This window comes from Myotis yumanensis, unplaced genomic scaffold (assembly GCF_028538775.1).
Source record: "Myotis yumanensis isolate MYYU_CA2020_CCGP unplaced genomic scaffold, mMyoYum1.0.hap1 SCAF_1, whole genome shotgun sequence".
Taxonomy (NCBI): domain Eukaryota; kingdom Metazoa; phylum Chordata; class Mammalia; order Chiroptera; family Vespertilionidae; genus Myotis; species Myotis yumanensis.
In genome coordinates this window covers 118,308,965-118,333,589 of record NW_027223752.1, presented here as the reverse complement: position 1 = coordinate 118,333,589, position 24,625 = coordinate 118,308,965, and the positions used below count along the sequence as shown (strand labels likewise).

Sequence of the window (24,625 nt, the reverse complement as noted above, 5' to 3'; positions counted from 1 at the left end):
GGGTTTATTCTACTCTGCCAGAAAAATGCTTTTCTTTTTACTTTCATATTTGCTGTCATTCCACATTCTTAAAAGTATAGGCAGGCTGTTCTCTAGCTAATTAACATTCCAAGGCAGCTATTGTTTAAGCTAGGAATGAGTATCCTTTGTTTGTATTTCTTTGAATGTACCTCTATGTTATCTTTAATGTTACTTTAAATAAAACATAATATGTACTGAGTTCTTTCCATGTGTCAGATGCTTTTTACAAACTTTATCTCCCTTTGTCATCACAAAACCAACCCAATAAATTAAAATATAGAATTAATAATTAGTATTGCTAATTAACATGTACTGTCACTTTGACAAAGTATTTTTGCTGTCAAAGCATAAGGAGGCTGGGTCATTTTCAAAATTCCTACTTTTATTCAGTTACCCAGACCTGGGATAAAGCTTATTCTTGAGCTGCTACAGACCTATGCTCTCCTTCTCACCTGGAATCAGGGACCAAATATAGGCATAATACCTAGGAGGAAATAATCATCTTGTTTAATCGACAGCTGACATCAGGAAGCTTTTTGAGCCAGAGCAATGACATGATGACGGCAGTTATCTTGAGAAGATAAATTTCACAGCCACATGCAAGATAGATTACCTGAAACCACAACATCAGCCTTTCTTATGCTCACACATCTGGGGGGCATAATTTAAAAGCTCATAAATAGGATCTGTTTAAAGAAGGAACTGGTGGAAATTAAGAATTTCAAGGTTGCACCAAAGAAGGTGAAGAATCAGTGCTTATTCATCTGGTTTGCATGTCCTAAATGCTTATGTACACAAGTGCATATTATTGCTGTAGTCACTTGGAAGCCATCTATAGGTATCAGATGCCTTTTCCCTTCCTTTTCGCCAAAAGTTGCAAGAGAAGGGAAATTATTCATCTGGCTGCCACCTGAATTATTGTTATGGAACACATTGAGTTTGACAGGTAATTCTTTTCTTAGCTATCCTTCAAAGGTCACATGAAAAAGCCTTCATGTTTATATATTTCAGCCAGATTTCTTCCTTTTGAGTATGCATGGAACACAATGTTTTTATTTCTTAATGAAATGAATATTCATATTAGATATGTATTGGATGCACCTACGTTTAGAAGAGAGAATAAGGGAAATTATCCTTATTTGATTTTTTTGTCATTCTCGCTCCAAAGAGCAAGCTCTTGGATTGGGTAATATCTTCCATGGAACCTGGTGTCTTTCCTTGATCATAAAAATGTCCAGCTTGGTAAACAAACAGTTTCCATTCCCAGAAAGACAAATGTGAAAAATAGTTACTATTTCACTGAATAATTTTGGACCTAGAAATTTGTTATGAAAGGAAGGATGGTGTGATCGATGTTCTTTCACTTGGGTGAATGAGCACTGCATGATGGGAAAGAGACAATCTAGGACTTTGGGGGAAGCAGGAGAATAAAGAGAAGCTATAGGAGATGCTGAAACAATTCAGTTAGTGGGAGGGGAGGCCTCAGACTGCAAGTAGAGCCCCTGTAGAAAGATGTTGGGCGAGCCAGAGAGCAGTCTAGTAATAGAAACAGTAAGAGGGAATTGTCTTTTATTTGATTTTTTGGTCATTCTAGCCCTTGGTATATGTGGCCCTTGGTTGGCTATCTACAGGCCCTGTTCTTACAAGTAAAGAAGAATTTCCATTAGACTAAAGGATTAGGCAACCAGCAGAGGCAACAGAGCCTGGACTTTGAGCCAAGGGCTCTTCATTCAAACCTACCATCACCACTTCTCTGTGACTTTTGACATCTTACTTGCTTTTTCTAAGCTTCAGTAAAATAGGGATAATCAAGATAATTAACCAAGATGACATATGAGCATTCTACCTGTGATGGCTGTCTCATGTATGTGTGGGGCTTCCTACTGCCTGCATCCCTGGGAGCTGCGTCTGTTTTTCACCTACAGTTTCTATAGGACTCGATCCCACAAGCCCAGGCGATAAACTCCTTCAGCAGCCTCCCTCGCTCTGTTTCTAAATGAACATCACCTTTTTATGACATTTGAGACTTTCCATAGCTGGTCTCCCAGACAAACTAGGAAAGACTAACAAAAGAAAAGTTTACATTAAAAAAAAAAAATAGAGAGGTACCCAAGTTACAAGAAAATCTCTCTGGAAACCTTGATTACCTTTGTCCCACCAGACCATTACTGAAATGTGACTAGATCACAGCAATTTGCCTGTTATAACTCTGGCTTCAAATACCACTTGAGAATCCTGTGTAAATAGAAGTGGGCTTTCAGTGAACAGTGCAAACAGAACAGCCTGCTGTTAGTGGAGGAATGTGTGTGAGAAAAGGTATTCTCATGGCCATGACAGGGACAGGTCATTGCCAGGAGGCAGCCAGCCACAGCCTGGAGGAGGAGGAGGAGGAGGAGAAGGAAGGTTAGGATTGGGGGGGAGCAGAGGGAGGGGAAGAAGGAGAAGGGAAGGAGGCAGAGGGGGAGGAGGAGGAGCACACCAGCATTTTCCAGCCCTTCCTCCATGCCAGTGCTGAATTAGGTGCTGTCATCTACTTGTTTCCCTTTAATCCTCACAAGAGATATGGGAATTAGATTGTAATGCCATTGTTTTACAGGCAAGGAAACTAAGGCTCAGAAAAATGATGTCACCTGCAGGTATCAGGTGCTCTTAGGTGAACATCATGTCCTAGAAGAAAAGGCTTTAAAGATGTAGGAACATACAGGTTTTTGTTTCAGGTTATGCAAATGGAAAAGGGACTCATGGAATGTAACCCAGGAGCTCTCCAGGCAGGCACATCAGCTTAAGTAGATGCAGAGCTTCAGTGAAAACAAGCAAGGGCTGGGAACAGGAAGAGGTTTAAATCACAGCAAGTAAACTTCCGGTTCCAGGCCAGTTATTAACACCCAGACCTTTCATTGTCCCTCTACCATCTCCTAGCTTCTTGCCTCCTCTCCTTCTCTGTCCCTGTCTATGCTCTCCAGCCCTGGAAGCAAAGCCCAGCTCCTCTCCTGTTCAGCCTGATCTCAGGTTAGCCCTTATCTCTTGTTGCCTTGGTTCCTGCTGACTCCCCAGGCCTCAGGTCCCCCACCCCCATCCCAAGCAGTTTTTCAAGTATTTTCACAAAACAGTTTGCTCTCTAAAAGGAGTTGCTATTCTAACTGGTAGGTACAAAGTTGTTGGCATGGTTACAGGGACATAAGAAGAAAGAAAAGAGATAATTTTGAAAAATGAAAATCATATCCTAACACCATGGCAGAAACTTGTGAGGAAACAGTAAAACCCTGCCTCAGACGGAGCAGGACACCATGGTGTCACAAAAAGGAGTCTCTAGCAGGAAGTCCTCTCCCTGGCACCCTGGGAAAATCACTTCTCCTCCCAGGATGCCGCTTGTCCGCGGTGAAGCAAGGGCTGCGTTCCCAGAGCCCTTCCTGCCATCCGGCACTGAGATTCTAGAAGGCTGCTTGCAAACATGGGTCTCACTGCCACCCTGCCCCCATGAAGTATCTCACAGAGAAAAGCTTTCCAACGCCATTATTGCTTTTCAGATTGTAACCAAAAGGAAGATAGTGTTGTATTTTCTTTTTTTGACTGGATGAGAGAGTTGGTTGTCATTTGGGAGTTAGTGTGCAACTTGAGAAAAGAAGAAAGTCCACAGAGTAAACAAAAAGTGACCTGAAAAGTCAAATAGTCCAGGATTACAGGAATCCCCTGAGGATGCTGCCTAAATGCAGTGAAGTAAGCCAGGCTTACTGAGCTGGACCTAAGATTGCGGACAGGCTTTCCTTCAGATGATGCCTATGCTGCTGGTCCGTGGACCGCACTCTGAGTAACAGGGGGCTAGAAAAGATCAAAGAGTGCTTATTATTTAAAAAGAAAAAATAGCAGAGAAGTATACACTTTGGAAAGATTCCCATCCAAAAAACTAAACTAAAAATGTTTAGAATCCTAGAGAAAGTTCCAATAAGAGAGAGAGAGAGAGACCTGCTATGGCACAATTCAATGAATGAATTGCTGATTATCAGATCCACACTCAGACCCTCACTCTAAGATCACTCATCAAAGGCCTGCTCCCTCCGTAAAATTTCTGCCTGAAACAGTCAAAGCTATTGTTCACTTAGGTTCCCAGACCTCAAAGTCTTCCTTATGTCACCTTCAGTAGTTTAGAGATGAGGCTGCTTCTCATCCCTAAACTTATTCCTTAGGTGACTACTCTTTCAGAAAGGATTATAGGTGCCATCCTTCTTCAGCCCATCGGCCATTCCTTCAGCATAACGTTGTGTGCGCCCCTGCCCGCCATTCTAATTTCATCTCTCTGGTCCGGGCCCCCATCCCTCTGTGCTCATCTTAATGCAGGTGTCTGTGTGTCTCAACCTCTGGTCTCCTCAATCCCCAACCCACTGCCTGTGTCTGCCAAGCATCTTCAAAAAACGCATTTCAGTATGCCATTCCCCCACTCAAGATCTTGGGATTCAAGTCCACATGCTTTGGTAACCAACCTTTTCTCTCATCATCTCCTCCCACCCACCAGCCAGTCTTCTTAACGGTCCCTGAAGATCACCCAGTGGCATCTGAAAAGCCATGTAACCCCCAAAGTTTATTTCATTTATACAAATTTTTAAGAATTCCCTTGAACATTCTGAAAATAAAAGGCCTGAATATTCCTCCCACATTGTTAAGTGCTCCACAAAAACATTTTGAGAAATGAAAATCATATCTTAACAATATGGCAGAAACTTGCACATAAGAACACAATAAATATGCAGTCGGCCTTGCCATAACCGGTTTGGCTCAGTAGATAGAGTGTCGGCCTATGGACTAAGGGTCCCAGGTTCGATTCTGGTCAAGGGCATGTACCTTGGTTGTGGGCACATCCCCAGTAGGGTGTGTGCAGGAGGCAGCTGATCGATGTTTTTCTCTCTCATTGATGTTTCTAACTCTCCATCCCTCTCCCTTCCTCTCTGTAAAAAATCAATAAAATATATTTTAAAAAATATGCAGTCAGCCTGAATTACCGAGTTCACCCTTCCTGTGTTTTTCAACTATCATTCCATTAAATATTTAACCACTGTTTCTCATCCCTAAACATATTCCTTAGGTGACTACTCTTTCAGGAAGGCTTATAGGTGCCATCTTGTGGAGAAAAATGCAAACAGGCACATTAGGTAATAGGATTTGTGTCAAGAAAATGATGACACATGCGTGGGTCTCCACCATGGTCTTCCAGTGACTGCATTCACCCACAATCCTCTGAGAGCCTTCTGGTCGTGACCCACACCTGTGGGCGTGGGCTGTCTGCACCTAGGAGGCCATGGAAATTGGGCCAGTGTGCAAGCAGCCTCCACCCTGGAGCAGAGCTCAACCCAATGCCCTTTTGCCGATACAATAGCTCCCAGAACTTTGCCCGTGTGGCAGCATTTCTCTGAACCTTTCTGCAAGAAAATTCCTAGTCCCGACCTCTTAGCTGCCCAACCCATGGCCTCTAACAGACCCTGTTATGGGTTGGCTCAACGAGATAGACCACCGACTCAGAATTTAAATTTGAAAGCCGTTTATTAAGCTGGCCAGCTGACCACAGCCCGTACCTTCCCCCTCTGGGAAGCCTCGCGGCATGTGGCAAAGAGCAAGTGTGCATTATGATTTTTATAACAAAACAGTGTTACCTTAGAAGCTCACAGAAAGTTCATAAGCACAAAGGGGGGGTAAACAGAGTCACACCTGGCTGGTCTAAGACAATCTAGCAATTTTTCTTCCATGGTTCCTAACCCTGCAACTCCCCTCCATTCATCAGTCCCTCCTCCCAGCACATACACAATCCTCATATCCTGGCAACACAATCCTTCTCCATACGTCAGTCCCCCCTCCCAGCACATTCTGTAACATTCTGTAACCCTTCCATGGCGCAGTCCCTCACCCTAGCACATTCCCTACTGGTCTTATGCCCGAATCAAATCTTTGATTCAGCGCCCTCCTCTACGTTATGAAATTGAGGAGGCATTTGGCAATGTAGGGGTCAAGCCGCCGGGGAAGAGTCTGGCATTTGATGGTGAAGAATTGGCCAGGGTCTCGGCCACTGACATAGAGTCTTAGTTCCCATGTCTTTCTCCTTCCCATTGGTCAGTTCACCAGGCGAGAGGCATGAGGAGGACGGGGTTACAGTTTCCAGTGCCTCTTTCCTGCGACTTTGATGGTGGTTGGAGTGCTCAGCACCACCTGGTAGGGTCCATCCCATCTAGGTTCCAGGCTGCTAGGGTCGTGACGTTTCACCCAGACGAGGTCACCCGGAGAGAAGGCAGGCTGCGTTGGACCGGTTCTCGGTGCGTCCTCCTCCCGTAGGGCTCTCACCACCCGTTGTGCTGACGTGGTGCTGCTCTGCAAAGCCTGTAAGGACTTAAGCAAACTTTGGGTAGACGGCTGGGCAATTTCTTCCTCCCTTAGGCAGGGAAGAAGAGGTGGCGACCTACCAAACATAATTTCAAAAGGGGTGAGTCCTTTTATATACGGGGTGCACCTAGCTCTGAGGAGAGCAAAAGGAAGGAGACTTACCCAGTTTTCGCCAGTCTCTAATTTTAACTTAGTTAATGTTTTCTTTAAGATCCAATTTATTCTCTCTACCTGTCCAGAACTCTGTGGTCTATAAACACAATGCAATTTTCAAGTAACTCTTAAGGACTTAACTATGGATTGTAACATTGGCGATAAACGCCAGGCCATCGTCGGACCCCATGCATAGTGGCAGGCTAAACCGGGGGACAATTTCAGTGAGGAGTTTTCTAACTACTACCTGTGCTGTCTCTGCCTTGGTTGGGTATGCCTCAGGCCAGCCAGAGAAGGTATCAACAAAAACCAGCAGGTACTTATACCCTCCTTGTCCTCCTGGTATCTCGGTGAAGTCCACTTCCCAGTGTTCTCCGGGGTTCTGACCTCGGAATCGCTGTCCCAGCGTGGCCACAACAGGGGGCCCTTGATTCATTCGGGCACACACTTGGGACCTTCTAGCCAACTCTTGAGATATTTTCTGGAGCCCTGGGATGTAAAATTCTCTTCCCAGTAGTTCTGATAGCTTCATTCCCCTGAGGTGGGTGCTCTGGTGGGTCTGGGAAGTAATGGTCTGCCGCAGGGCTTCTGGCATTATAGGCCTCCCATCTGGCAGAATTAGCCATTCAGCCTCTCCTTCCCGGGCCCTTAGTTTCTCAGCTAGCCTCTGCTCCTCTGGCAGATGAGTAGGCTTCTCTGGGAGCCTTTGTGCTGGCAGGGCTACGAGAACTTCTAGGGGCCCTACTGGTCTTTTAGTCAATTCCTTGGCCCCTATATGGCTGCCAGGTGGTTAAGTATCTCAGGAGCTTTTTCCTTTCCTCCTGAGGTCAGGAGACTTCTTTAAGGTGGCTCCCGTGTCCTCCTGTAAGGGCAGTGTGAGGAGATATATCCCTGTAGTCCCTGGGTAGGTCTGGCAGGGCCAGTGCCGGGGCGCTTACCAGGGCTTCTTATATCTCCCCTGGCTCCTCCTCATGTGCCCCCCGCTACCGGGTACCTTCCTCTACGAAGCTGCTCCCGTCGTCCGTGTAGAGGGTCTCATCCGGATTCTGCAGGGCTGGTCCACAAGGTCCTCACAGAGGGAAGTGAGGGTAGTCAGTGTCTCCTTGCAGTCAGGCAAAGGGGCCTCTGCCTTCTCGTCAGGGAGGAGTGTGGCAGGGTTCAAGGCAGCTGTTTTCAGGAAGCTGAAATGTTTACTCTTTTCCCCTTTCCCTACCAGAGGGCCTGAGTGAGTGCTATGAGTTCCACAAGGAAGTCCACCTTTTGGCCCCCCACTGTCAGGGTTATTCTGGGCTCCTGGGGGCCAGCTGAGCTCCGACAACCCCAATCCACCTCCTCCACCAGCATGGGAGGGAGTCAGTTCCCCCGCACGTTCAGGGCACTCCCTTTTCCAATGTCCTTCCTTTCTGCAAAATGCACATTGATTTTTCCCAAGTCGGGGGGGACTCCTTTTCTTCCTCGAGGCTTTTCTTTGCCCTTGTTGTCTCTCCGGCCCCTTGGGCCTTCCTCCTCGTTTAGGGCCAGGAGGACCTTGGCCATCCGGGTGTTTAAACCTGCTGTCGGGTCCTCCTGATTGTCAAAACCTTCTGGGCCACCTCAACCAACTTAGAGATTGATTTCCCCTCAAAGCCTTTTAACTTTTGTCATTTTTTCCTAATATTTGGGGCCGACTGGGAAACAAATGCAACATTGACAGCCCTCCGACTTTCCAGGGCATCAGGGTTAGGCCCCTGGACTGTCTCTGTCACCTTAGAGAGGTTTGTGGGTCTCCAAGCAGCAGCTCGGATGCCCCCTAATAGAGTCTGGCGATACCGATCGAGAGCCTCCTTTCCCCTCTCACTATTGGGGTTCCAGTTGGGTTGCCTGGAGGGAAACAGAGCCTTTAATCTGTCTTTTATTTATTCTTTCAGAATGGACTAAAGGAGCTTTATTTCCCTACAGGGTCTTATATGTCACAGGACCTCACAGGGTCTGAAATTCCTGTAACAGAGGGCTAGTATTCACCACTTTATTAACCCCTCTGTTCTAGACAGGCCTTCCCCAGTTTCCTACAGTTGAGGTTTTGTGCCACCCCTGACATGGGCATGGTCACGCAGGCCTGTAAGACAGTATACAGGTTGCTAACTGTCAACTGTCTCTCAATAGAGACCAAAATTTAATGGGTATTCTTCTTTGCCCACCTGGGCAACTGCCCTCTCGGCAGCTAGACACCTTTTACTTTTTGGGTTCATTCCACATAGCCTTTTTCCAGGACAGTTTACACATAGGCCAGTTCTTTCTAGCCACAAATACAGCTTGTCCAATTTCCTTAAAATGTATTCTGGCACAGGAGAAAGTTGTTTTGCTGTACATAGGTAGCTTAATCCCTATACAACTGGGCTTGGACCTCTGCCTAGCAAATTGCAGTCTATAAGTTCAATGTGCAGCCTCCGGTCCTCCTAACCCAACGATTTTTCGGCCAGTCTCTGAGTCAGACTTCTCCTCTCTTGGAGAATTTCAAAGTCCCGATGGCTCCCAGGTCTAGGGAGAGTGCCCTTCTCTGTTTATTAGTTACAGGGCCCTGCTTTCCTTGTCTTCCCACCAGTCCCCTTTATGGCAGAACAGTGACCAGGCCTCTTTGAAGGGAATGTACTGGAAGGGGATATCAGCCCCTCCTCTTCCAGCAGCAACAGGTACTAAACCCTTTCAGTACATTTGCAAGCAGGGAGCTTTTACTAACTCTATCTGCAGCTTTCATAGATCTCAGGCTTGCTGCTCTATTCCTGGGGCTGTAGGAAGGCTAGTACCAGTCACTGGCTTACGGCTTAACTGCTGTAGCCTGCAAGCCAAAGGCCCAAGTACTTTCTCGCTGCTACTGCTGCTGCTGCTTCTTTTTTTTCTTTTTTTAGGGCCACTGCAGGCAGCTTAGGCATCCAGCCTCCCTTCTTTGTTCATTCACTCCCCAATCTGGTCTGGAGCTGGGAATAGCGCCTTGGTCTGCCTTGCTTCCCCAGAGGGCTGCCTGTCTAGCCCCAGATCTAGAGGGCCGGCCTGCCGTAGGAACTGCAGGACTGGCAGATGTCGCAAGGTCCTGGAGGTTCTCCCCCTCTCTCCCTGAAGGACCGGGGGAGCTTTTCCCTTCTGGGGCCCAGCCAAAAGAATTGTCTGTCTCTGTCCCAATTTTTCCTCGGGAGGCAAGCCCTCATTTACCGGGGTTTCTTGGACAATATGTCAACCTAAACTTGAATATAAGGAATTTGATTAGGATGCCCCGGGCGGCCGTGTATGACGTAATGGACCCGGTAGGCAGTGGTCAGATCAAAAGACCCTGCATCCGGCCACCCTTCCTGGAAAGTGGGCCACTCCCATTCACAGAATCGCTGTAAATCAAAAGCATTAATATTATAACCTTTAAATTTTCCCTAGAACTTCAGTTTAATACAGTAAATTACAACCTAGGTAAGAGCAGCTGATAGACAGAAATCTTTATTAACTAAGTGGGCTGATTCTCCTTAACAGTGAACAAAAGACTCTGAGAAAAATAATTCTCGCAGCTGCCGAGAGACTTTGCAGACTGCCAAGGGGCCAGCCCAAACGTTCAGCCAAGCGTATCAACAGAAAGCAGAATAAATCAAAGTAGCTCTTACTTTACACAGACCAGTAATGATTTACACTTTCTTGATAGACCAGCCCAGGCTGGAGCTGTATCCAGTCTCCCTTCTCTGTAGTAATTTGGCCAGTCCCACACAAACAAACTTTGCCCCGACCCCATGATGATCGGTGGCGAGAGACAGACAAGGGAGGGGGTGACCTGTTTCCACAGATCCTCACGCAGATGCCCGCCTGGCCGCGTCCCTTGGGAGCTTAGATTCGTCGTAGCTAAGGTGCACCCGTATAAACCCCGGGCCTGGTCACCTCCACATGGGGGTGAGTCACCGTTATGCCATATGACGAATCGCGGAACCGCAGGTTGGGGCCCACTCGGACTCCGTAACCGAAGTCGTGGAGCCACATAAAGGAGAGGAGAGGGCAGGCCCCCTCCCTCCACACTCACACACTTTCACCAGACATTCACTCAGAGTTTAAACAATCCACCCAATTCCTAACAATTTCCTGATTCCTGAGGGAACTCTATAGCTTCCAGGGAGGTGATCAAGCTCCCCTTCCACTCACCCAGAGTGGGCCTGACTGATAGGGGGTCGACAAAGATGACTGACCCTATCCCATTTGACAAAGACAAAGACAACAAATAACAAAGACAAAATAAATCAGCCAAATGCAACCTAAGGTTGCCCGGAACCTGCAGCTTGCTCCTTGGAGTCCTGAAAATTTTCAAAAAACATTGCAGCAGGCTGTACACAGAAGCAGACAACTTTTTGACAACAAATACCAAGACAAACAAATACCAGACAGACAAACCCAGTGCAGCCTACAGCCGCACGAACCAGGGACCCCGGCCACCGTCGTGGCCGCGGGTCAGGACCAGGAGTACCGCTGCGTCCAGCCCTCCGTATAGGTCCTTCCGTGGGACGTCCCAATTCCTGTTTAACGACCGGTCCTTACCTCTCTCGAGAGTCCAGGTGGCTTGGTTTCCGAATTGAAAGTTTTGGGTGGACTGGAGGCCTCCTTGGTAATCGTTCTCCACAGGTGTGGGGTATCTCGCTGAGTGCCCGGCGACAACTGGGGGAGAGCCTCCTGCCTTGAATAGGGGGTCCCTCTCCTCCCTTCCGGGGGAGAGCCTCCTGCCCTAAACAAGGGGTCCCTCTCACCCCTGCTGGGGGAGAGCCTCCTGCCTTAAATAGGGGGTCCCTCTCACCCCTGCTGGGGGAGAGCCTCCAGCCCTAAGTAAGGGGTCCCTCTCCTCCCTGCCGGGTATCTCGCTGGGGCCTCCAAATGTTATGGGTTGGCTCAACGAGATAGACCACCGACTCAGAATTTAAATTTGAAAGCCGTTTATTAAGCTGGCCAGCTGACCACAGCCCGTACCTTCCCCCTCTGGGAAGCCTCGCGGCATGTGGCAAAGAGCAAGTGTGCATTATGATTTTTATAACAAAACAGTGTTACCTTAGAAGCTCACAGAAAGTTCATAAGCACAAAGGGGGGGTAAACAGAGTCACACCTGGCTGGTCTAAGACAATCTAGCAATTTTTCTTCCATGGTTCCTAACCCTGCAACTCCCCTCCATTCATCAGTCCCTCCTCCCAGCACATACACAATCCTCATATCCTGGCAACACAATCCTTCTCCATACGTCAGTCCCCCCTCCCAGCACATTCTGTAACATTCTGTAACCCTTCCATGGCGCAGTCCCTCACCCTAGCACAACCCGTCCCACGTGGTGCTGGGGCTCCACAGTGTTACAGTGCAATCTGGTCAGATATTTCTAACAGAATTCTTTTAAACAGCGAATTCCACATACAGCCTTACACTACAAGTAAAGTGCAAGTCCACAGGTTTCTATTCCATACAAAAATATGGATACCTTACTTTTATAACAAAGCAATGGTCAGACTTGTAATTTATTCCACAGTAAGACTGTGAAAGTGAAGTACTAGAATCTTGGCGTTTGAAATACTCTGCTCTCCAGGGAAAGAGGACCCGGAGTGAAGTTGTGTGCGAGGTCGGGGTGAAGGCAGTTCTCTCCCAGCCTAGGAAATGTTTCCCTCTCGGGCTTCGTTCCTCAGATTTGTAAACAAGTGCTGTAGTTGATTCTCCTCAATTTTATCCTGTAAGAGTGCCAGCATTTTCTTCCCATTGAGTTGCTTGGTCAGGTGCTATTCTCTAATGAAAAAGGATGTGGAACTGAAAAACGATAACCATAAGCTTGATTAAAACCATATCACTGGTTTCACAATGGCTGTCACTAAGGAAGCCAAAATACCTTTAATCCCATGGACCGCTTCTTCTCGTGGAATGAATGGCATTGTTGGTCTGTTTCCCGTTGATTCCTGTCTCCGATTTAATTTTGTCTACATTGAGCAGATTCCTCTGACTGTAGATGTAGCAGAGTCTTCTCATCAGGGCTCTTTTATTCAGAAATGTTTCAGCACCAGACGAGACCTTAGAGATGATCCAGTTCAAGGAACAAATTGGTTCTATAACTTTGACCTCAACCACTCTTCTTTCACTCAGAAACACTTCTTAAGCACTTGCTGTATGCCAGGCACTGTGCTCATTTCAGTACATAATCCTGCTCATTCTGGTTAAACCACAGGCAAGGTTAAAGAACTCTAGCAGGCTAGTTTGGTTTGTTGGCAGCAAGGAAGTAATTTTAAAACTGGGCAATTAAGTATTCTTTGCTCGTTAGTTTCTCTAGCATGTTTATGCACTTCCGTGGAATTGCCATTGTTTTAAAGCTTCTGGGCATTCTGGCCTGTGCCCCTAGGTGTCCCATGAGCTTTAGCATAAACAAGAGCAGTGATTCTCAGCAAGCCGTGATTTTGTTCCCGGGGGTACATTTGGAGATGTCTGGAGAAATTTTTATTTGTCATGCTGAGGGGGATTCCATAATGCACAAGACAGCCTCCACAACAAAGTCTGTCTGGCCCAAAAACATCACTAGGGACAGGGTTGAGGAACCTGGGCCATGAGGGGTGTCTGTGATTCAGGAGGAGGGCACGGAGGGGGCAAATTTGGAAGCATCAGCCTGAGCCCCAAGCTGCCCGGGCTCTGCACATTCCCTCAACATTTCCCCGCCGTGTTGAGTGATGGGATTGTGTCTGCCTGTCAACTTAGAGCAGGGTTGGCATTTTGTTACTGTAAAGGGCTAGGTCATAAATATTTTAAGCTGTGTGGACCATACTGTCTCTTTCAGAACTACTTAACCCTGTGTTGCAACACAAAAGCAGCCCTAGAGTCTAGGGCCTAGACCAGTGATGGCGAACCTATGACATGTGTGTCAGAGGTGACACGCGAACTCTTTTTTTTGGTTGATTTTTCTTTGTTAAATGGCATTTAAATATATAAAATAGATATCAAAAATATAAATCTTTGTTTTACTATAGTTGCAAATATCAAAAAATTTCTATATGTGACATGGCACCAGAGTTAAGTTAGGGTTTTTCAAAATGCTGACACGCCGAGCTCAAAAGGTTCACCATCACTGGCCTAGACAATAACACTCCAAAACACTTCATACCCTAAACCAGTGGTTCTCAACCTTGGCTGCACATTAGAATCACCTGGGAATCTTTTTAAAATCCTGATTTCTGGGCCTCATCCTCCGGAAATTCTGTTTCTTTGTTACTAATGTTGTGGCCCCACCCCATAACCGCATGGGCGCCAGGTAGAGCTGCTCAGGGAACACGGAAGGTCAGTCACACCGGCACAAGCACTGGAAGATTTTAATGAGAATAACAACTGGGAAAAGACCCATCCAGTTTTTCCCAGAGAAGTTCTATATATTGTTTAACTGTTTCCCTATGTAGGAAACTTAAGATGTTTCCAATTTCTATATTAATAATAATAATACTTTGAGAAGTTGCTTCATACAAAACTTGTTGGCCTCATTTCTTATAATTTCCTTAGATAAATTCCTGGAAGGAGAACACTGGGTCAAACAGTATATATTGCTAAATTGCCTTCCAGGAAGATGGTATTGATCTACATTCCAAACAGTAATAAGAGGGAGATATTTATCATATGCAAAGGATTTCTCTCAACAGAATGTCATGAATAAAAGTTTTGGCATCCATATGTATATCCGCCAGTTAGCTCTCTGTAAATTTGATGTCAGCTACTAATTATTGTGATAACGTTCTCCACCGGTACTGTTGTGACAGCGTGATTATTAAGGCGCATGGTTTTACCTGCTGGTGTCATCTAGCCGAGCAGCCGAGGCTGTGCATGTTGCACACACACAGAAACACCTGCTTCCCATTAGAGAATCAGGAGCTCCACGGTCTGCACGCCTGCACTGGCCTCCCTGCCAGGGTGCACAGAGGTCCCTCCCCGTGAAATCCACCACCAAGTATGTCATCAGATTGTGCGTTTCCCTCAGGAAATTCCATTTAGGTTAATCTTGACACACGACTGGGGGGCAGTTCTTGAGCAATTTCTGCTGTGATGACTTGCAACGTGTAAAATTTTCCTGCAACATGTTGCAAAAATCACTGGAAGGCCCTGGTGTTACTCAGTGGATAGAACGTCAGCCCGTGGACTGAAGGCATTTTCTTAGCTCTTTGGACTTTTCTACATTTCTCCAAATGAAGAAGATATTATCTGTGATTAAAAAATAATAGAAAGTGTTATAGAAATATGACCTAAGTATGGTTACATGATGATGGGGTTTACTTAAAAATAGATTCCAGATGAAACCAATATATGAAGTCAGTGATAAAAATAAAAAGACACCCTATTAACAGCATTCTGCTAAGTACTTTCCATGTTTACCTCTTCTGATCCTCCCAACAGTGCTCTGAGGTAGATATTGCACCATCCCCAGCCACAGATAACGAAATTGAGGCTCAGAATGCCTAGTAAACATGTCCAAAGGGGCAGTGCCCCCAAGTGGCAGAGCCAGCCCATGACCTAGGTCCAGCAGAGACTAGTGCCACCTTAAGCTCCCACTGACGGCACTTTGGTGGTGCCTCTGAGAGAGTTGGGAGGCATAGGCCATCACTGTTAAGTCATCCGCTTCAGAAACCAATTGACCAGTCTCCCAAGATACAAACCAGAATTCAGGCCAAATTCATTTTTGGACACTATCTTCTCAAAGATCTGGATGTGGTAGACATGTTTTCAGTGCCAACTCCACAGAGAAGTGACCCACAGGCATCACACAACCACTCAGGGGTCGAGCAAGGGCTCACCTGAGGTGTCCTGAGTCTCAGTCCAACATGCTTTCCATGATGCCGACTGCCTTTCCTGCTAACTGACAGCAGCTCCGCTGATCAATTACATGGCCGAGTTCTGGAGAATGCCAGCTGCTGTACAGGAGCACAGTACAGGGATCTAAACCTGTTATAAAATTTATAGAACTACACACCAAGAAAAAGTGGTAAAATCAAAGTCAGGTTTACTCATGAGTTAATGAGTCGTGCTGATGGCCACGTTTTGATGCTGGGCTATGCTTATGTGAGGTATTGTCATGTGATAGGCTGGGTAAAGGGGCACTGAAACTCTGTATTGTTTTTGCAGCTGCTTGTGAGTCAAACTGTTTCAAGATAAAAATTTATAACAATAAAAACTAATGTAATAGGAAGATTAACTAAAATATTAAATCACTTACTGTGTGTAAAGTATAGGGTTAAAGCAGCCCATGTGGGAGAGATACGTACGTGGTTGGTGCTCCGTAATATTGGAAGAGGAGAATGCCCGTCTCTTCTGGGCCAGGCTCTCACTAGATGTGACAGCAGTGCTGGACTTCTTCCTCTGCATTTAGTCACCGCTACCATCCACTCCTTCAACAAAGCTGGAACTCTGATCCTTGGGTGGGGCGGGGCGGGGCCAGGAGTTGGGAGGATTTTTACATAATGGTTAAAAGCATGGGATTATGGTTCAAATCCCAGCTCTAGCTTTTTAAAAAATATTTTTTATTGATGTTTAGAGAGAGAGAGAGAGAGGAGAGAGAGAGAAATATCAATTGGCTGCCTCCTGCACGCCCCCTACTAGGGATCGAGTCCGCAACCTGGGCATATGCCCTAACCAGGAATGGAATCTATGACCTCTCTGTGCATGGGACAGTGCTTAACCAACTAAGCCACACCAGCCGGGGCAAAACTAAGTATCTTGGTGTGTTCTCGTGGTCCTAACTTCTTTCCTAAGTCTTTCCTCAAAAGCAATATCACAGATTGCTTTTAAGGTTAAATGAGAAAAATGCATGTTTAGAGGACTGTAATTGTGAATATGAGGCTGAGAAGGATTCAAACTCCTCCAGCTGATCAGTCACAAAGGCCTGTCCATTTTGCTTCCTAGATGTCTCTCAAATCCTCTTCACTCCATCACCATTCCCCTAGTTCAGGCTGGGATGTTGCATCAAACTCTAGACTTTATGTACCTCGTTGTTAATTAACAACTTTCTAAAAGAGTGTAAATCCTGGCCCAGCATGACATAGAGAATGCAGGCCTCCTCTTGTCTAATAAATCCATATGTGTGTCCCATCACTCCAGTTAGACTCAAATTCCCAAAGGCAGAAACGGAGTTTGACACAGCCTGGGATGGCCTCGCCCACCTGCTGGTGTAGTCACTCCACAGCATCGGCGATGAAAATGCATGTTTGCATGTTCAGGTTCTCCCATGGCTGGGCCTTCCTGTCACTCGGGTCCTGGCCCATAGGTCACTCCCTTAGCCAGGCCACACCTGGACACCCAGTCCAAATGGCCCCTCATTATATCATCTGATTCTCACATGTGCCCTGGGCTGGAGAAGGGACAGTTGTCAGGTATGTAATTACCTAAAAATAAAGATCTTGAATGCATGTTGTCTGCCCAGTCCTTGTAGGATTGTCCCTCCTACTTTGTGAAGTGCCTTGGGGCATTTGGCAACTCCATGGCAACCCAGTCTTTCAGAGACCTGGGGTAATCACTAGAACGCTGAAAGGGTGCTCTGTCAGCTCTTGTCACCCCCAAGCAAGGTTTGCATACCCCTAATTCTGATTTCTCTTTTGAGGAGTGAACCCTGGGCATTCAGAGTCCAGAACCAAACCTTGAAGAGACAGAATGTCGCCCCTTCAGTTCTTGCCATTGCTTGTGTGGCCATACAGTCAGAGGCACTCCTTAATTCTGTTAGGATCTTGCAACAATCTCTGTTGGTGGTGGCATTTTTTTGTTTGTTTCAAAGCAAAGGAGAACTGAGGAGTTAAGAAGGTGGAAATCATATGTGGAAAACATTTTTCCCCTGCTAAAATATGCATGGGGCAGGGACAAGAAATATTTGAGCAAACATGGCATTTTGAAAGGCTAATTGCATGTGAATGAACATATTGAGATGATGTTCTGTTATTGTCAGAAATAATGTTTTGCAGAGAAGCTATTTGCGAAGAGTGACCAGTTATTGTTGATGGACTAACTGCTTTCAAGAATATGGCAGTAGGGCGGGGGAAAAAGGGACACATATGTAATACCCTTTGTAATACTTTAAGCAATAAAAAAAAAAAAAAAAAAAGAATATGGCAGTAATAGTGCAGACCTGGAGTGCCTGCAGAACGATGTCAGTCAGTGTGAACTTGGAGGGGAAGAATGAACACCTCCTGAGTTGACTCTGCCTGTATGATTTGACCCTCAGGACCCACATGCACAGACCCAGGCTTGTTTAACAAGATCAGAAGTGGACTTTTAATGGTTTGCAGACCACTTTGCCCCTGAGATGAGGTCTGATAGTTAGAATTCAAAAACCTACGCAAGCCTGTCTTCAGCAAACATGTGTCTCAAGTTTTAGAATTCCATTCTGGTTTCAAGTATTGTTCCCTGTTCTCATACCTCAGTGAAGTAATTCTGTCATTCCGTATTTCATTGTCCCTGCCACAGTCCACTGCTCTATCTGCCTGGGGAAAGGTGATGGAAGTCTTTGCTCAGATCACGTATTCCTATTTGGGGTTTAGGAGAGCGTTGTGAGTTCTCTGCATCAGCTCCAGGAGTGGAAAAGGATTCCATGCCGATCGTTTATTCTGATCCAAGGTTTAGCTTTTTTATGCAAAATAAAATTGCCCCAACAGAAACATAAATGGGGACTGGAAAGATAAAGCAAAAAAATCTTGGAATGAGAAATGGGAGGTTCTTTCAGGAGGAAATGTGGGAAGTCAGCGTTCCTTTAAACACCGATGAGAACGCCTGTGCCATCTCTGTACACCCCTGATTTAGATGTGATCATCCAGGTTGCTGATGTTTCTGGCCCCTGCTTCCCTGCACCCTCTGCCCTGAGGAAGTGCGCTGAAGGAGCCAAACAGAAGTCCTCTATCCAGCTCCTCAGAGCCACAGTGAACAATGGGAACCCAAATCTCAACAAATTTAATTTCCTAAGAAACTGGGCCTGAGAACATGACTTTTAGGGGTACTTTGCTAAGTGTTTGTATCATCAAGTCATTTAGAATAGAAAACTTGGGGACAGAACCCAGTGTTAAGTGTGGCACTTATGGTCTCAAAGAACTTGTTTATATAAAAGTCCCAGCATGGCCCTGCCTCTCCTCTCTGAGTCCCTTGGGGGATGGATCTGCAGGACAGCTTCATTGTCCAGCCTGTGTGATAAGTGTCTGTAGCCCCACACTCTCCCTACCCCTATCCCTGCATTATTTTTCTCCTGGTCATTTTCTACCACCAAATGCATTCTTTTGTTTACTTGTCTTGTTACTGTCTATTTCCCCACCAGCCCCTAGAATGTACATTTCACACATACTTAGAAGAGAAGGTCCTTGCCCAGAGTAGATGCTCTGTGATAATCTGTTGAGTGAAGGGAAGCAGGAACTTGCTCATCTGTAGGAATGGAATGGGGCAAGAGGAGGGTCCATTTGAGCCCCACCACTAGATCTTTATCTCTTTCCCCTCTTTCCTTAAATGCCCCTGAGAGATGCTACAAGAATCTTCTGTTTCCACCTCTTTGCAGAGCATCGGCTGTGACGACTACCTAGGCTCCGACAAAGTGGTGGACAAATGCGGGGTGTGCGGAGGCGATAACACAGGCTGTCAGGTTGTGTCGGGCGTGTTTAAGCACGCCCTCACCAGCCTGGGCTACCACCGCGTTGTTGAGATTCCCCAAGGAGCCACAAAGATCAACATCACCGAGATGCACAAGAGCAACAACTATTTGGGTAAGCTTGGTCTTTTTCCAGAGAAAACATCTGTCACTCCAGCTGGTTTATTCCAGGCTGGTGAGATGAACACAGCAGTGTCCAGAGGTTCTCAGACACATAGTGTCACTAGGAATGCCAAAGCAATGTCTTCGCAGTGAAATGAGCAACTTGGGTGGAGAAAATTTAAAAAGTCATAATTGCAAGTAAATGTTTAATATTTACAGTAATAAACTATTCTTTGCTCTTTCCAAGAGAAATATGGTTATGAATTCAACTAGAGACCCGGTGCACAAATTCGTGTACCAGTGGGGTCCCTCAGCCTGGCCTGCGGGATCTGGCCAAAAATGGCTCTCCAACATCCCCCGAGGGGCCCCAGATTATGAGAGGGCACAGGCCAGGCTGAGGGACCCCACCAGTGCATGATCGGGGCCGGGGAGGGACGTGGGAGGTTGGCCAGCTGGGGAGGGACTGCAGGAGGGCTCCAGGGCGTGTCTGGCCCATGTTGCTCAGTCCCGATCAACCAGACCCCAGCAGCAAGCTAACCTACCGGTCAGAGTGTCTGCCCCCTGGTGGTCAGTGCACATCATAGCGAGCAGTTGAGCAGCCTTAGCATATCATTAGCATATTATGCTTTGATTGATTGAACAGCCAACTGGTCGACCGGACACTTAGCATATTAGGCTTTTATTATATAGGACTAGTGACCCTTCGCACGAAATCACGCAAGACCAGGGACCCCTCCCCCTCCGCCCCACGCCATGGGACCGCCCCGAGTCCCGGAATCCTGCCCCGAGTGGCTGGCGTGCCACGGGATGGCCCCGAGTCCTAGAGTGCTGCCCCAATGCCCTGCCTCTGGGCCACGTGGAGCGGCCGCTGGGCCCCGCCCCCACGGCGTGCACATGGGGCGTGGAAACCCTGGCAGAAGTCATGCAAGGCAGCCGCCAGGACACCCGTGGCACACACGCACACAGGGCCATGAAAACCCCTGCAGAAGCTGCACAAAGTGGACACTGGGACCCCTGTGGAAGCCACGCGGAGTGGACATCGGCCCCGCCCCCGCTGCCCTGCCCCTGCTGTATGCACTGCCATCTTGTGACAACATTATGGCGTGAAGATCAATTTGCATATTACCTCTTTATTATATAGGATAACGGGCTAAACCAGTGGTCGGCAAACTCATTAGTCAACAGAGCCAAATATCAACAGTACAACCATTGAAATTTCTTTTGAGAGCCAAATTTTTTAAATTTAAACTATATAGGTAGGTACATTGTTATTAACTTAATTAGGGTACGCCTAAGGCTTAGGAAGAGCCACACTCAAGGGGCCAAAGAGCTGCATGTGGCTCGCTAGCCTCAGTTTTCTGACCACAGGGCTAAACTGTCTCTCTGAGGTGGGGAAGCTCTTTGTAAAGCCCAGAGGTCTGCCAGTCTTTGTTCTGCTGGAGTTTGAAGTAGCCAGTGGCAGTTGATGATCCTGTCTGGACCTTTACTCCCTGGGGGTCTAAAGCAAAAGCCATTTTTCTCTTCTTTCTGCCTCATCTGCCTGGGGTAACAGTAAGTCTGTGTCTTATGAACAGCTGCAGAGCCGCTCAGCAATCATTTGGGGCAATATCATCAATAAGAGAGGCCATTTTTAACCCATTTTCCCACAAAGGGAAATTTTTGTTACTTTCTGAGTTTCTAGCTGATTGGGTTTATGCAAAACAATAGAGGCCTTACAAATTAATTTTTACCTATTTCTAATTCAAGTAAGCGTATACAAATCAGTTAACAAAATACTATAAGGAAAGCAATTTCTTTTAGTGAACAATGCTCATTTTTAGGTTTGAATTACTTATTTAACAGGAACTTAAATAGCTGGTGCCAGGCATTGTTCTTAGTGCTTTACATGTGTTAGATTGCTGAACACTCTCAACAGCCCTAGGGGATAGGAGCTCTTCCCATCCCCATTTTATAGATAAGAAAACAGGCACAGGGAGATAATGTAACTTGTTAAGGTCACACAACAAGGAAGAGGTGGAGCTGGGATTTGAACCCAGGCTGTCTTTTCCAAGCGCAACAGTATACTGCGAGATAATGCCCAGGAGCAGTTCTCAGAACCAAGGCCTTCCGGTATGCCATCAGCCATGCAGCAGTCAGTGGCTGCAGCAGTGGAGAGATCAGTAATTTTGCAAACTTCAAGCATCAGGATCACCAAGAACTCCAGGTTCTGCAGCTCTTTTTTCTCTGTCCAGTCGAATGCAACCAGTTGATGACAGGATCATCAACTGCCACTGGCTACTTCACTTAGTTTTATTGGTGGGAGGAGGAAGTGATGGCAGATGGAACTCTGAGACAAACCAAATTAAAGTGGAAAGCCATTACATTGGCTCTGGCAAACCCAGGAGCCATCAAAGTGGCAATAAGCCTAGATTCCCAGTGAATGGTTTGTGTGTTATTTTTTCTTTTTAATTTAAAAAAATATTTTTTTATTGATTTCAGTGAGGAAGAGAGAGAGAGATGTTAGAAACATCAGTGAAGAGAGAGAATCATTGATCGGCTGTCTCCCACACTCCTCACACTGGGGATGGAGCCTGCAACCCAGGCATATGCCCTGACCGGGAATTGAATGGTGACCTTCTGGTTCATAGGTTGACACTAAACCACTGAGCCACGCTGGTGGGCTTGTGTGTTATTCTTAGTTGTAAGAAATAGTCTAGCCCTATCCGGTTTGGCTCAGTGGATAGAGCATCGGCCTGCAGACTGAAAGGTCCCAGGTTCGATTCTGGTCGAGGGCATGTACCTGGGTTGCGGGCACATCCCCAGTAGTGAGTGTGCAGGAGGCAGCTGATCGATGTTTCTCTCTCATCGATGTTTCTAACTCTCTATCCCTCTCCCTTCCTCTCTGTAAAAAAAAATCAATAAAATATATTTTTAAAAAAGAAAGAAATAGCCTTGTGTGTTTCCTCCTTTCTTTTGTATTATTAGGAGACTACATTTGCATAAACATCCTGTCTCCTAGAATGGGAGTGTTCTTCAGGATGATTTGAAGTGTGGTGTTCAAATGCACTAGCAAACAATGCCACTTTTTATAAGCTTTGTGTTGTTTTAGTAAGTTTTCCCTGGCTTGAATTAGTCCTATGCAGTAAGGGGTTTTTAAAGTTGTGCCCTCTGAACATAAGATCCATATCCTGGGTGAATAAACACTGGGTGTCTGAATGGAAACTGCTCAGTGTTTCCATCTAGCATATGGAATAAGAATCCTGATCTTGGAAGTATTCGTGAGAAACAATAGGGTAAAGACATTCAGGGCTCAGCAGAGCCCCTGGCATTTATTAGCAATGGTTAAATATTCAGTCCCTTTCTTTTTGTCTCAGAGAGCTTGTCATTAATCAAAGCTTTGTGGAATCAAAATTCCATCTCCCCCTCAAAAAGATGAAGAGGAAATTGGAAGTACCAAGAGTCCATGAGAGGGTGATTCAGAAAGTTGAGTTAAATTTCCTATGCCCAGCAACCAGGGGGGTGCATGAGAAATTCAAAGTCTGTGCAATATTACGTGATGCCACATGGGCAAAGGAGGAGGAGTGGAAACAGAAGAGCGAGCTATAGTGAAGGCAATTCCAGAGGTGATGACCAGGAGATTCTGGCTGTAGAACTTAAACAACACTGGGGATGCCCTTTTCTTTAAAATCTTTTTTCATTGAGATATAATTCACATCCCATAAAATTCACCCTTTGAAAGTGCACAGTTGTTGGGATGTTCTTTTTCTCATCACAAGTGCTTTCTTTTCCTATCCGACTTATCCTGCTAAATCTTCTGTGAAGTCTGTATGTTTTGAAAGTTAAAATTGCATGGGATTACTTAAGATCGTGTGTATACGCCATTAGAGCACAGATCTGTCCAGCTATTTTTGAACTGTCCAATGACTATTTTTTACATTACGCATTTCCAAATGTTGAAACATTTTTCAAAGCTATATTGGTGGGTTTCTCCACAATTTTCCAGGTAATGATGAAAGTTTTGGTTTTCTTTCTTACCTTGTGATATTGACTATGTAAACTGTATTTTGTATAAAAGTTTAACTTGGTTCACATAATTGATTTAGCTGTTTGTTCTGCAGAATAGGCAATATTGAGAAAATGAATGATTCGAATTTGTATCATTGCTTTTAAAAAAAATATACAACTTGAATGATTTTTTTCAGTTGCCCTATTATTTTCCAGAACTACCTTTAGTTATTTGTGCTGCAAAACAAACTTTCCTTGGGAAACACTTTGTATTTTTTAATGACTGACTCTTCGAACTTGAGAGATAAAAAGTAGAAGGTGGTTTAATCACTTCATTTGAAAGGGTTTTTTTAAGCCCTCAATATTTAAATGACTGGAGGCCACTCAATCAGTTAATAACAGCAGTCATGCTATATGAATACATAGCACTTGGTCTCCAAGCATTTTTACTTGCATTGTCTTCTGACTTTTAAAATGGGACGTTCTTTACTTTGCTTGCTTCAAAAAAAGGTTAAGTGTGATAGTTACTAAAAATGCAATTATAGATTAGGCTATGAAAGTTGAAATTTAAAAATCAAAAACTACATAGAAGAAGGAGGCATGTATACCAAAAACCTTGGATAATGTGTAAGTAGTAAGTGTATGGTTTGACTTGGTTTGGCCATCAATAACTGAACCTGCTGGACTCAGGTTCTGAAGGCTGAGTCCGGCACCGGCCCTGTTGTAGCTCATAGCAGACTGGGCCACGCAGAGCTGGGGGGACAGGCTAGCTCATCACTTCATGTTTCTCTGGACAAAGCTGGAGCAACCATGGTGTTGAATGGTGCACAGATTTCAGGAGGCAGGATGTTTGCCTCATTTTAAGTTAGAAACCAATTGAATTCTACAGGATTGAGCTCCACTTTTCAGTGGAGTGGTTAATTTGAATTTGTTCACGTGCTCTAAAATGTAGACTAGTTGGTGGCTTAGATTCCTAGATTTTTTTAATGGAAAAGACTTCAGAAATGCTATGTTTGTGGTAGGCTATGTATTTTCTTTGTGCACATGAGTTACTCAGAACTCTTCTCTTGGAAAATAAAAAATTAAATCTAATTTTACTAAAATGATTAACATGTTATATTACTTGCCTCTTCCTTAATAAAAGATGTAAAATTATTTTAGCTGAAATATCAGAGTTTGGCATAGTTCAGCCAGTTCAGTTTCCTAATGTCATTTTGTAACAGTTAAGAAATCAGACATAAAAGCATACCAGACAAAAATTGATTCTACAGGACAGTACTATCTGCCAACATGTTACATTGTCACAGAGCCTTAGACTTGGAAAGATTTTTTTAAAGGTCTGTAAGCTTTAAAAATAAAATGGCAATATCTTTACTTTTAAGTATGTTTTCTTAAACA

General features: G+C 45.4%; 1 protein-coding gene across 1 annotated transcript in view; it reads left to right on the top strand.

Annotated features, from left to right (window-relative positions):
* THSD4 (thrombospondin type 1 domain containing 4) overlaps window positions 1-24,625 on the top strand; it is a 606,437-nt gene that overhangs the window by 460,211 nt on the left and 121,601 nt on the right. The window contains exon 8 of the mRNA XM_070431140.1: window positions 19,052-19,256. Within this exon, the coding sequence (XP_070287241.1) occupies window positions 19,052-19,256 (205 nt within the window). The remainder of the gene's footprint in view (window positions 1-19,051; window positions 19,257-24,625) is intronic.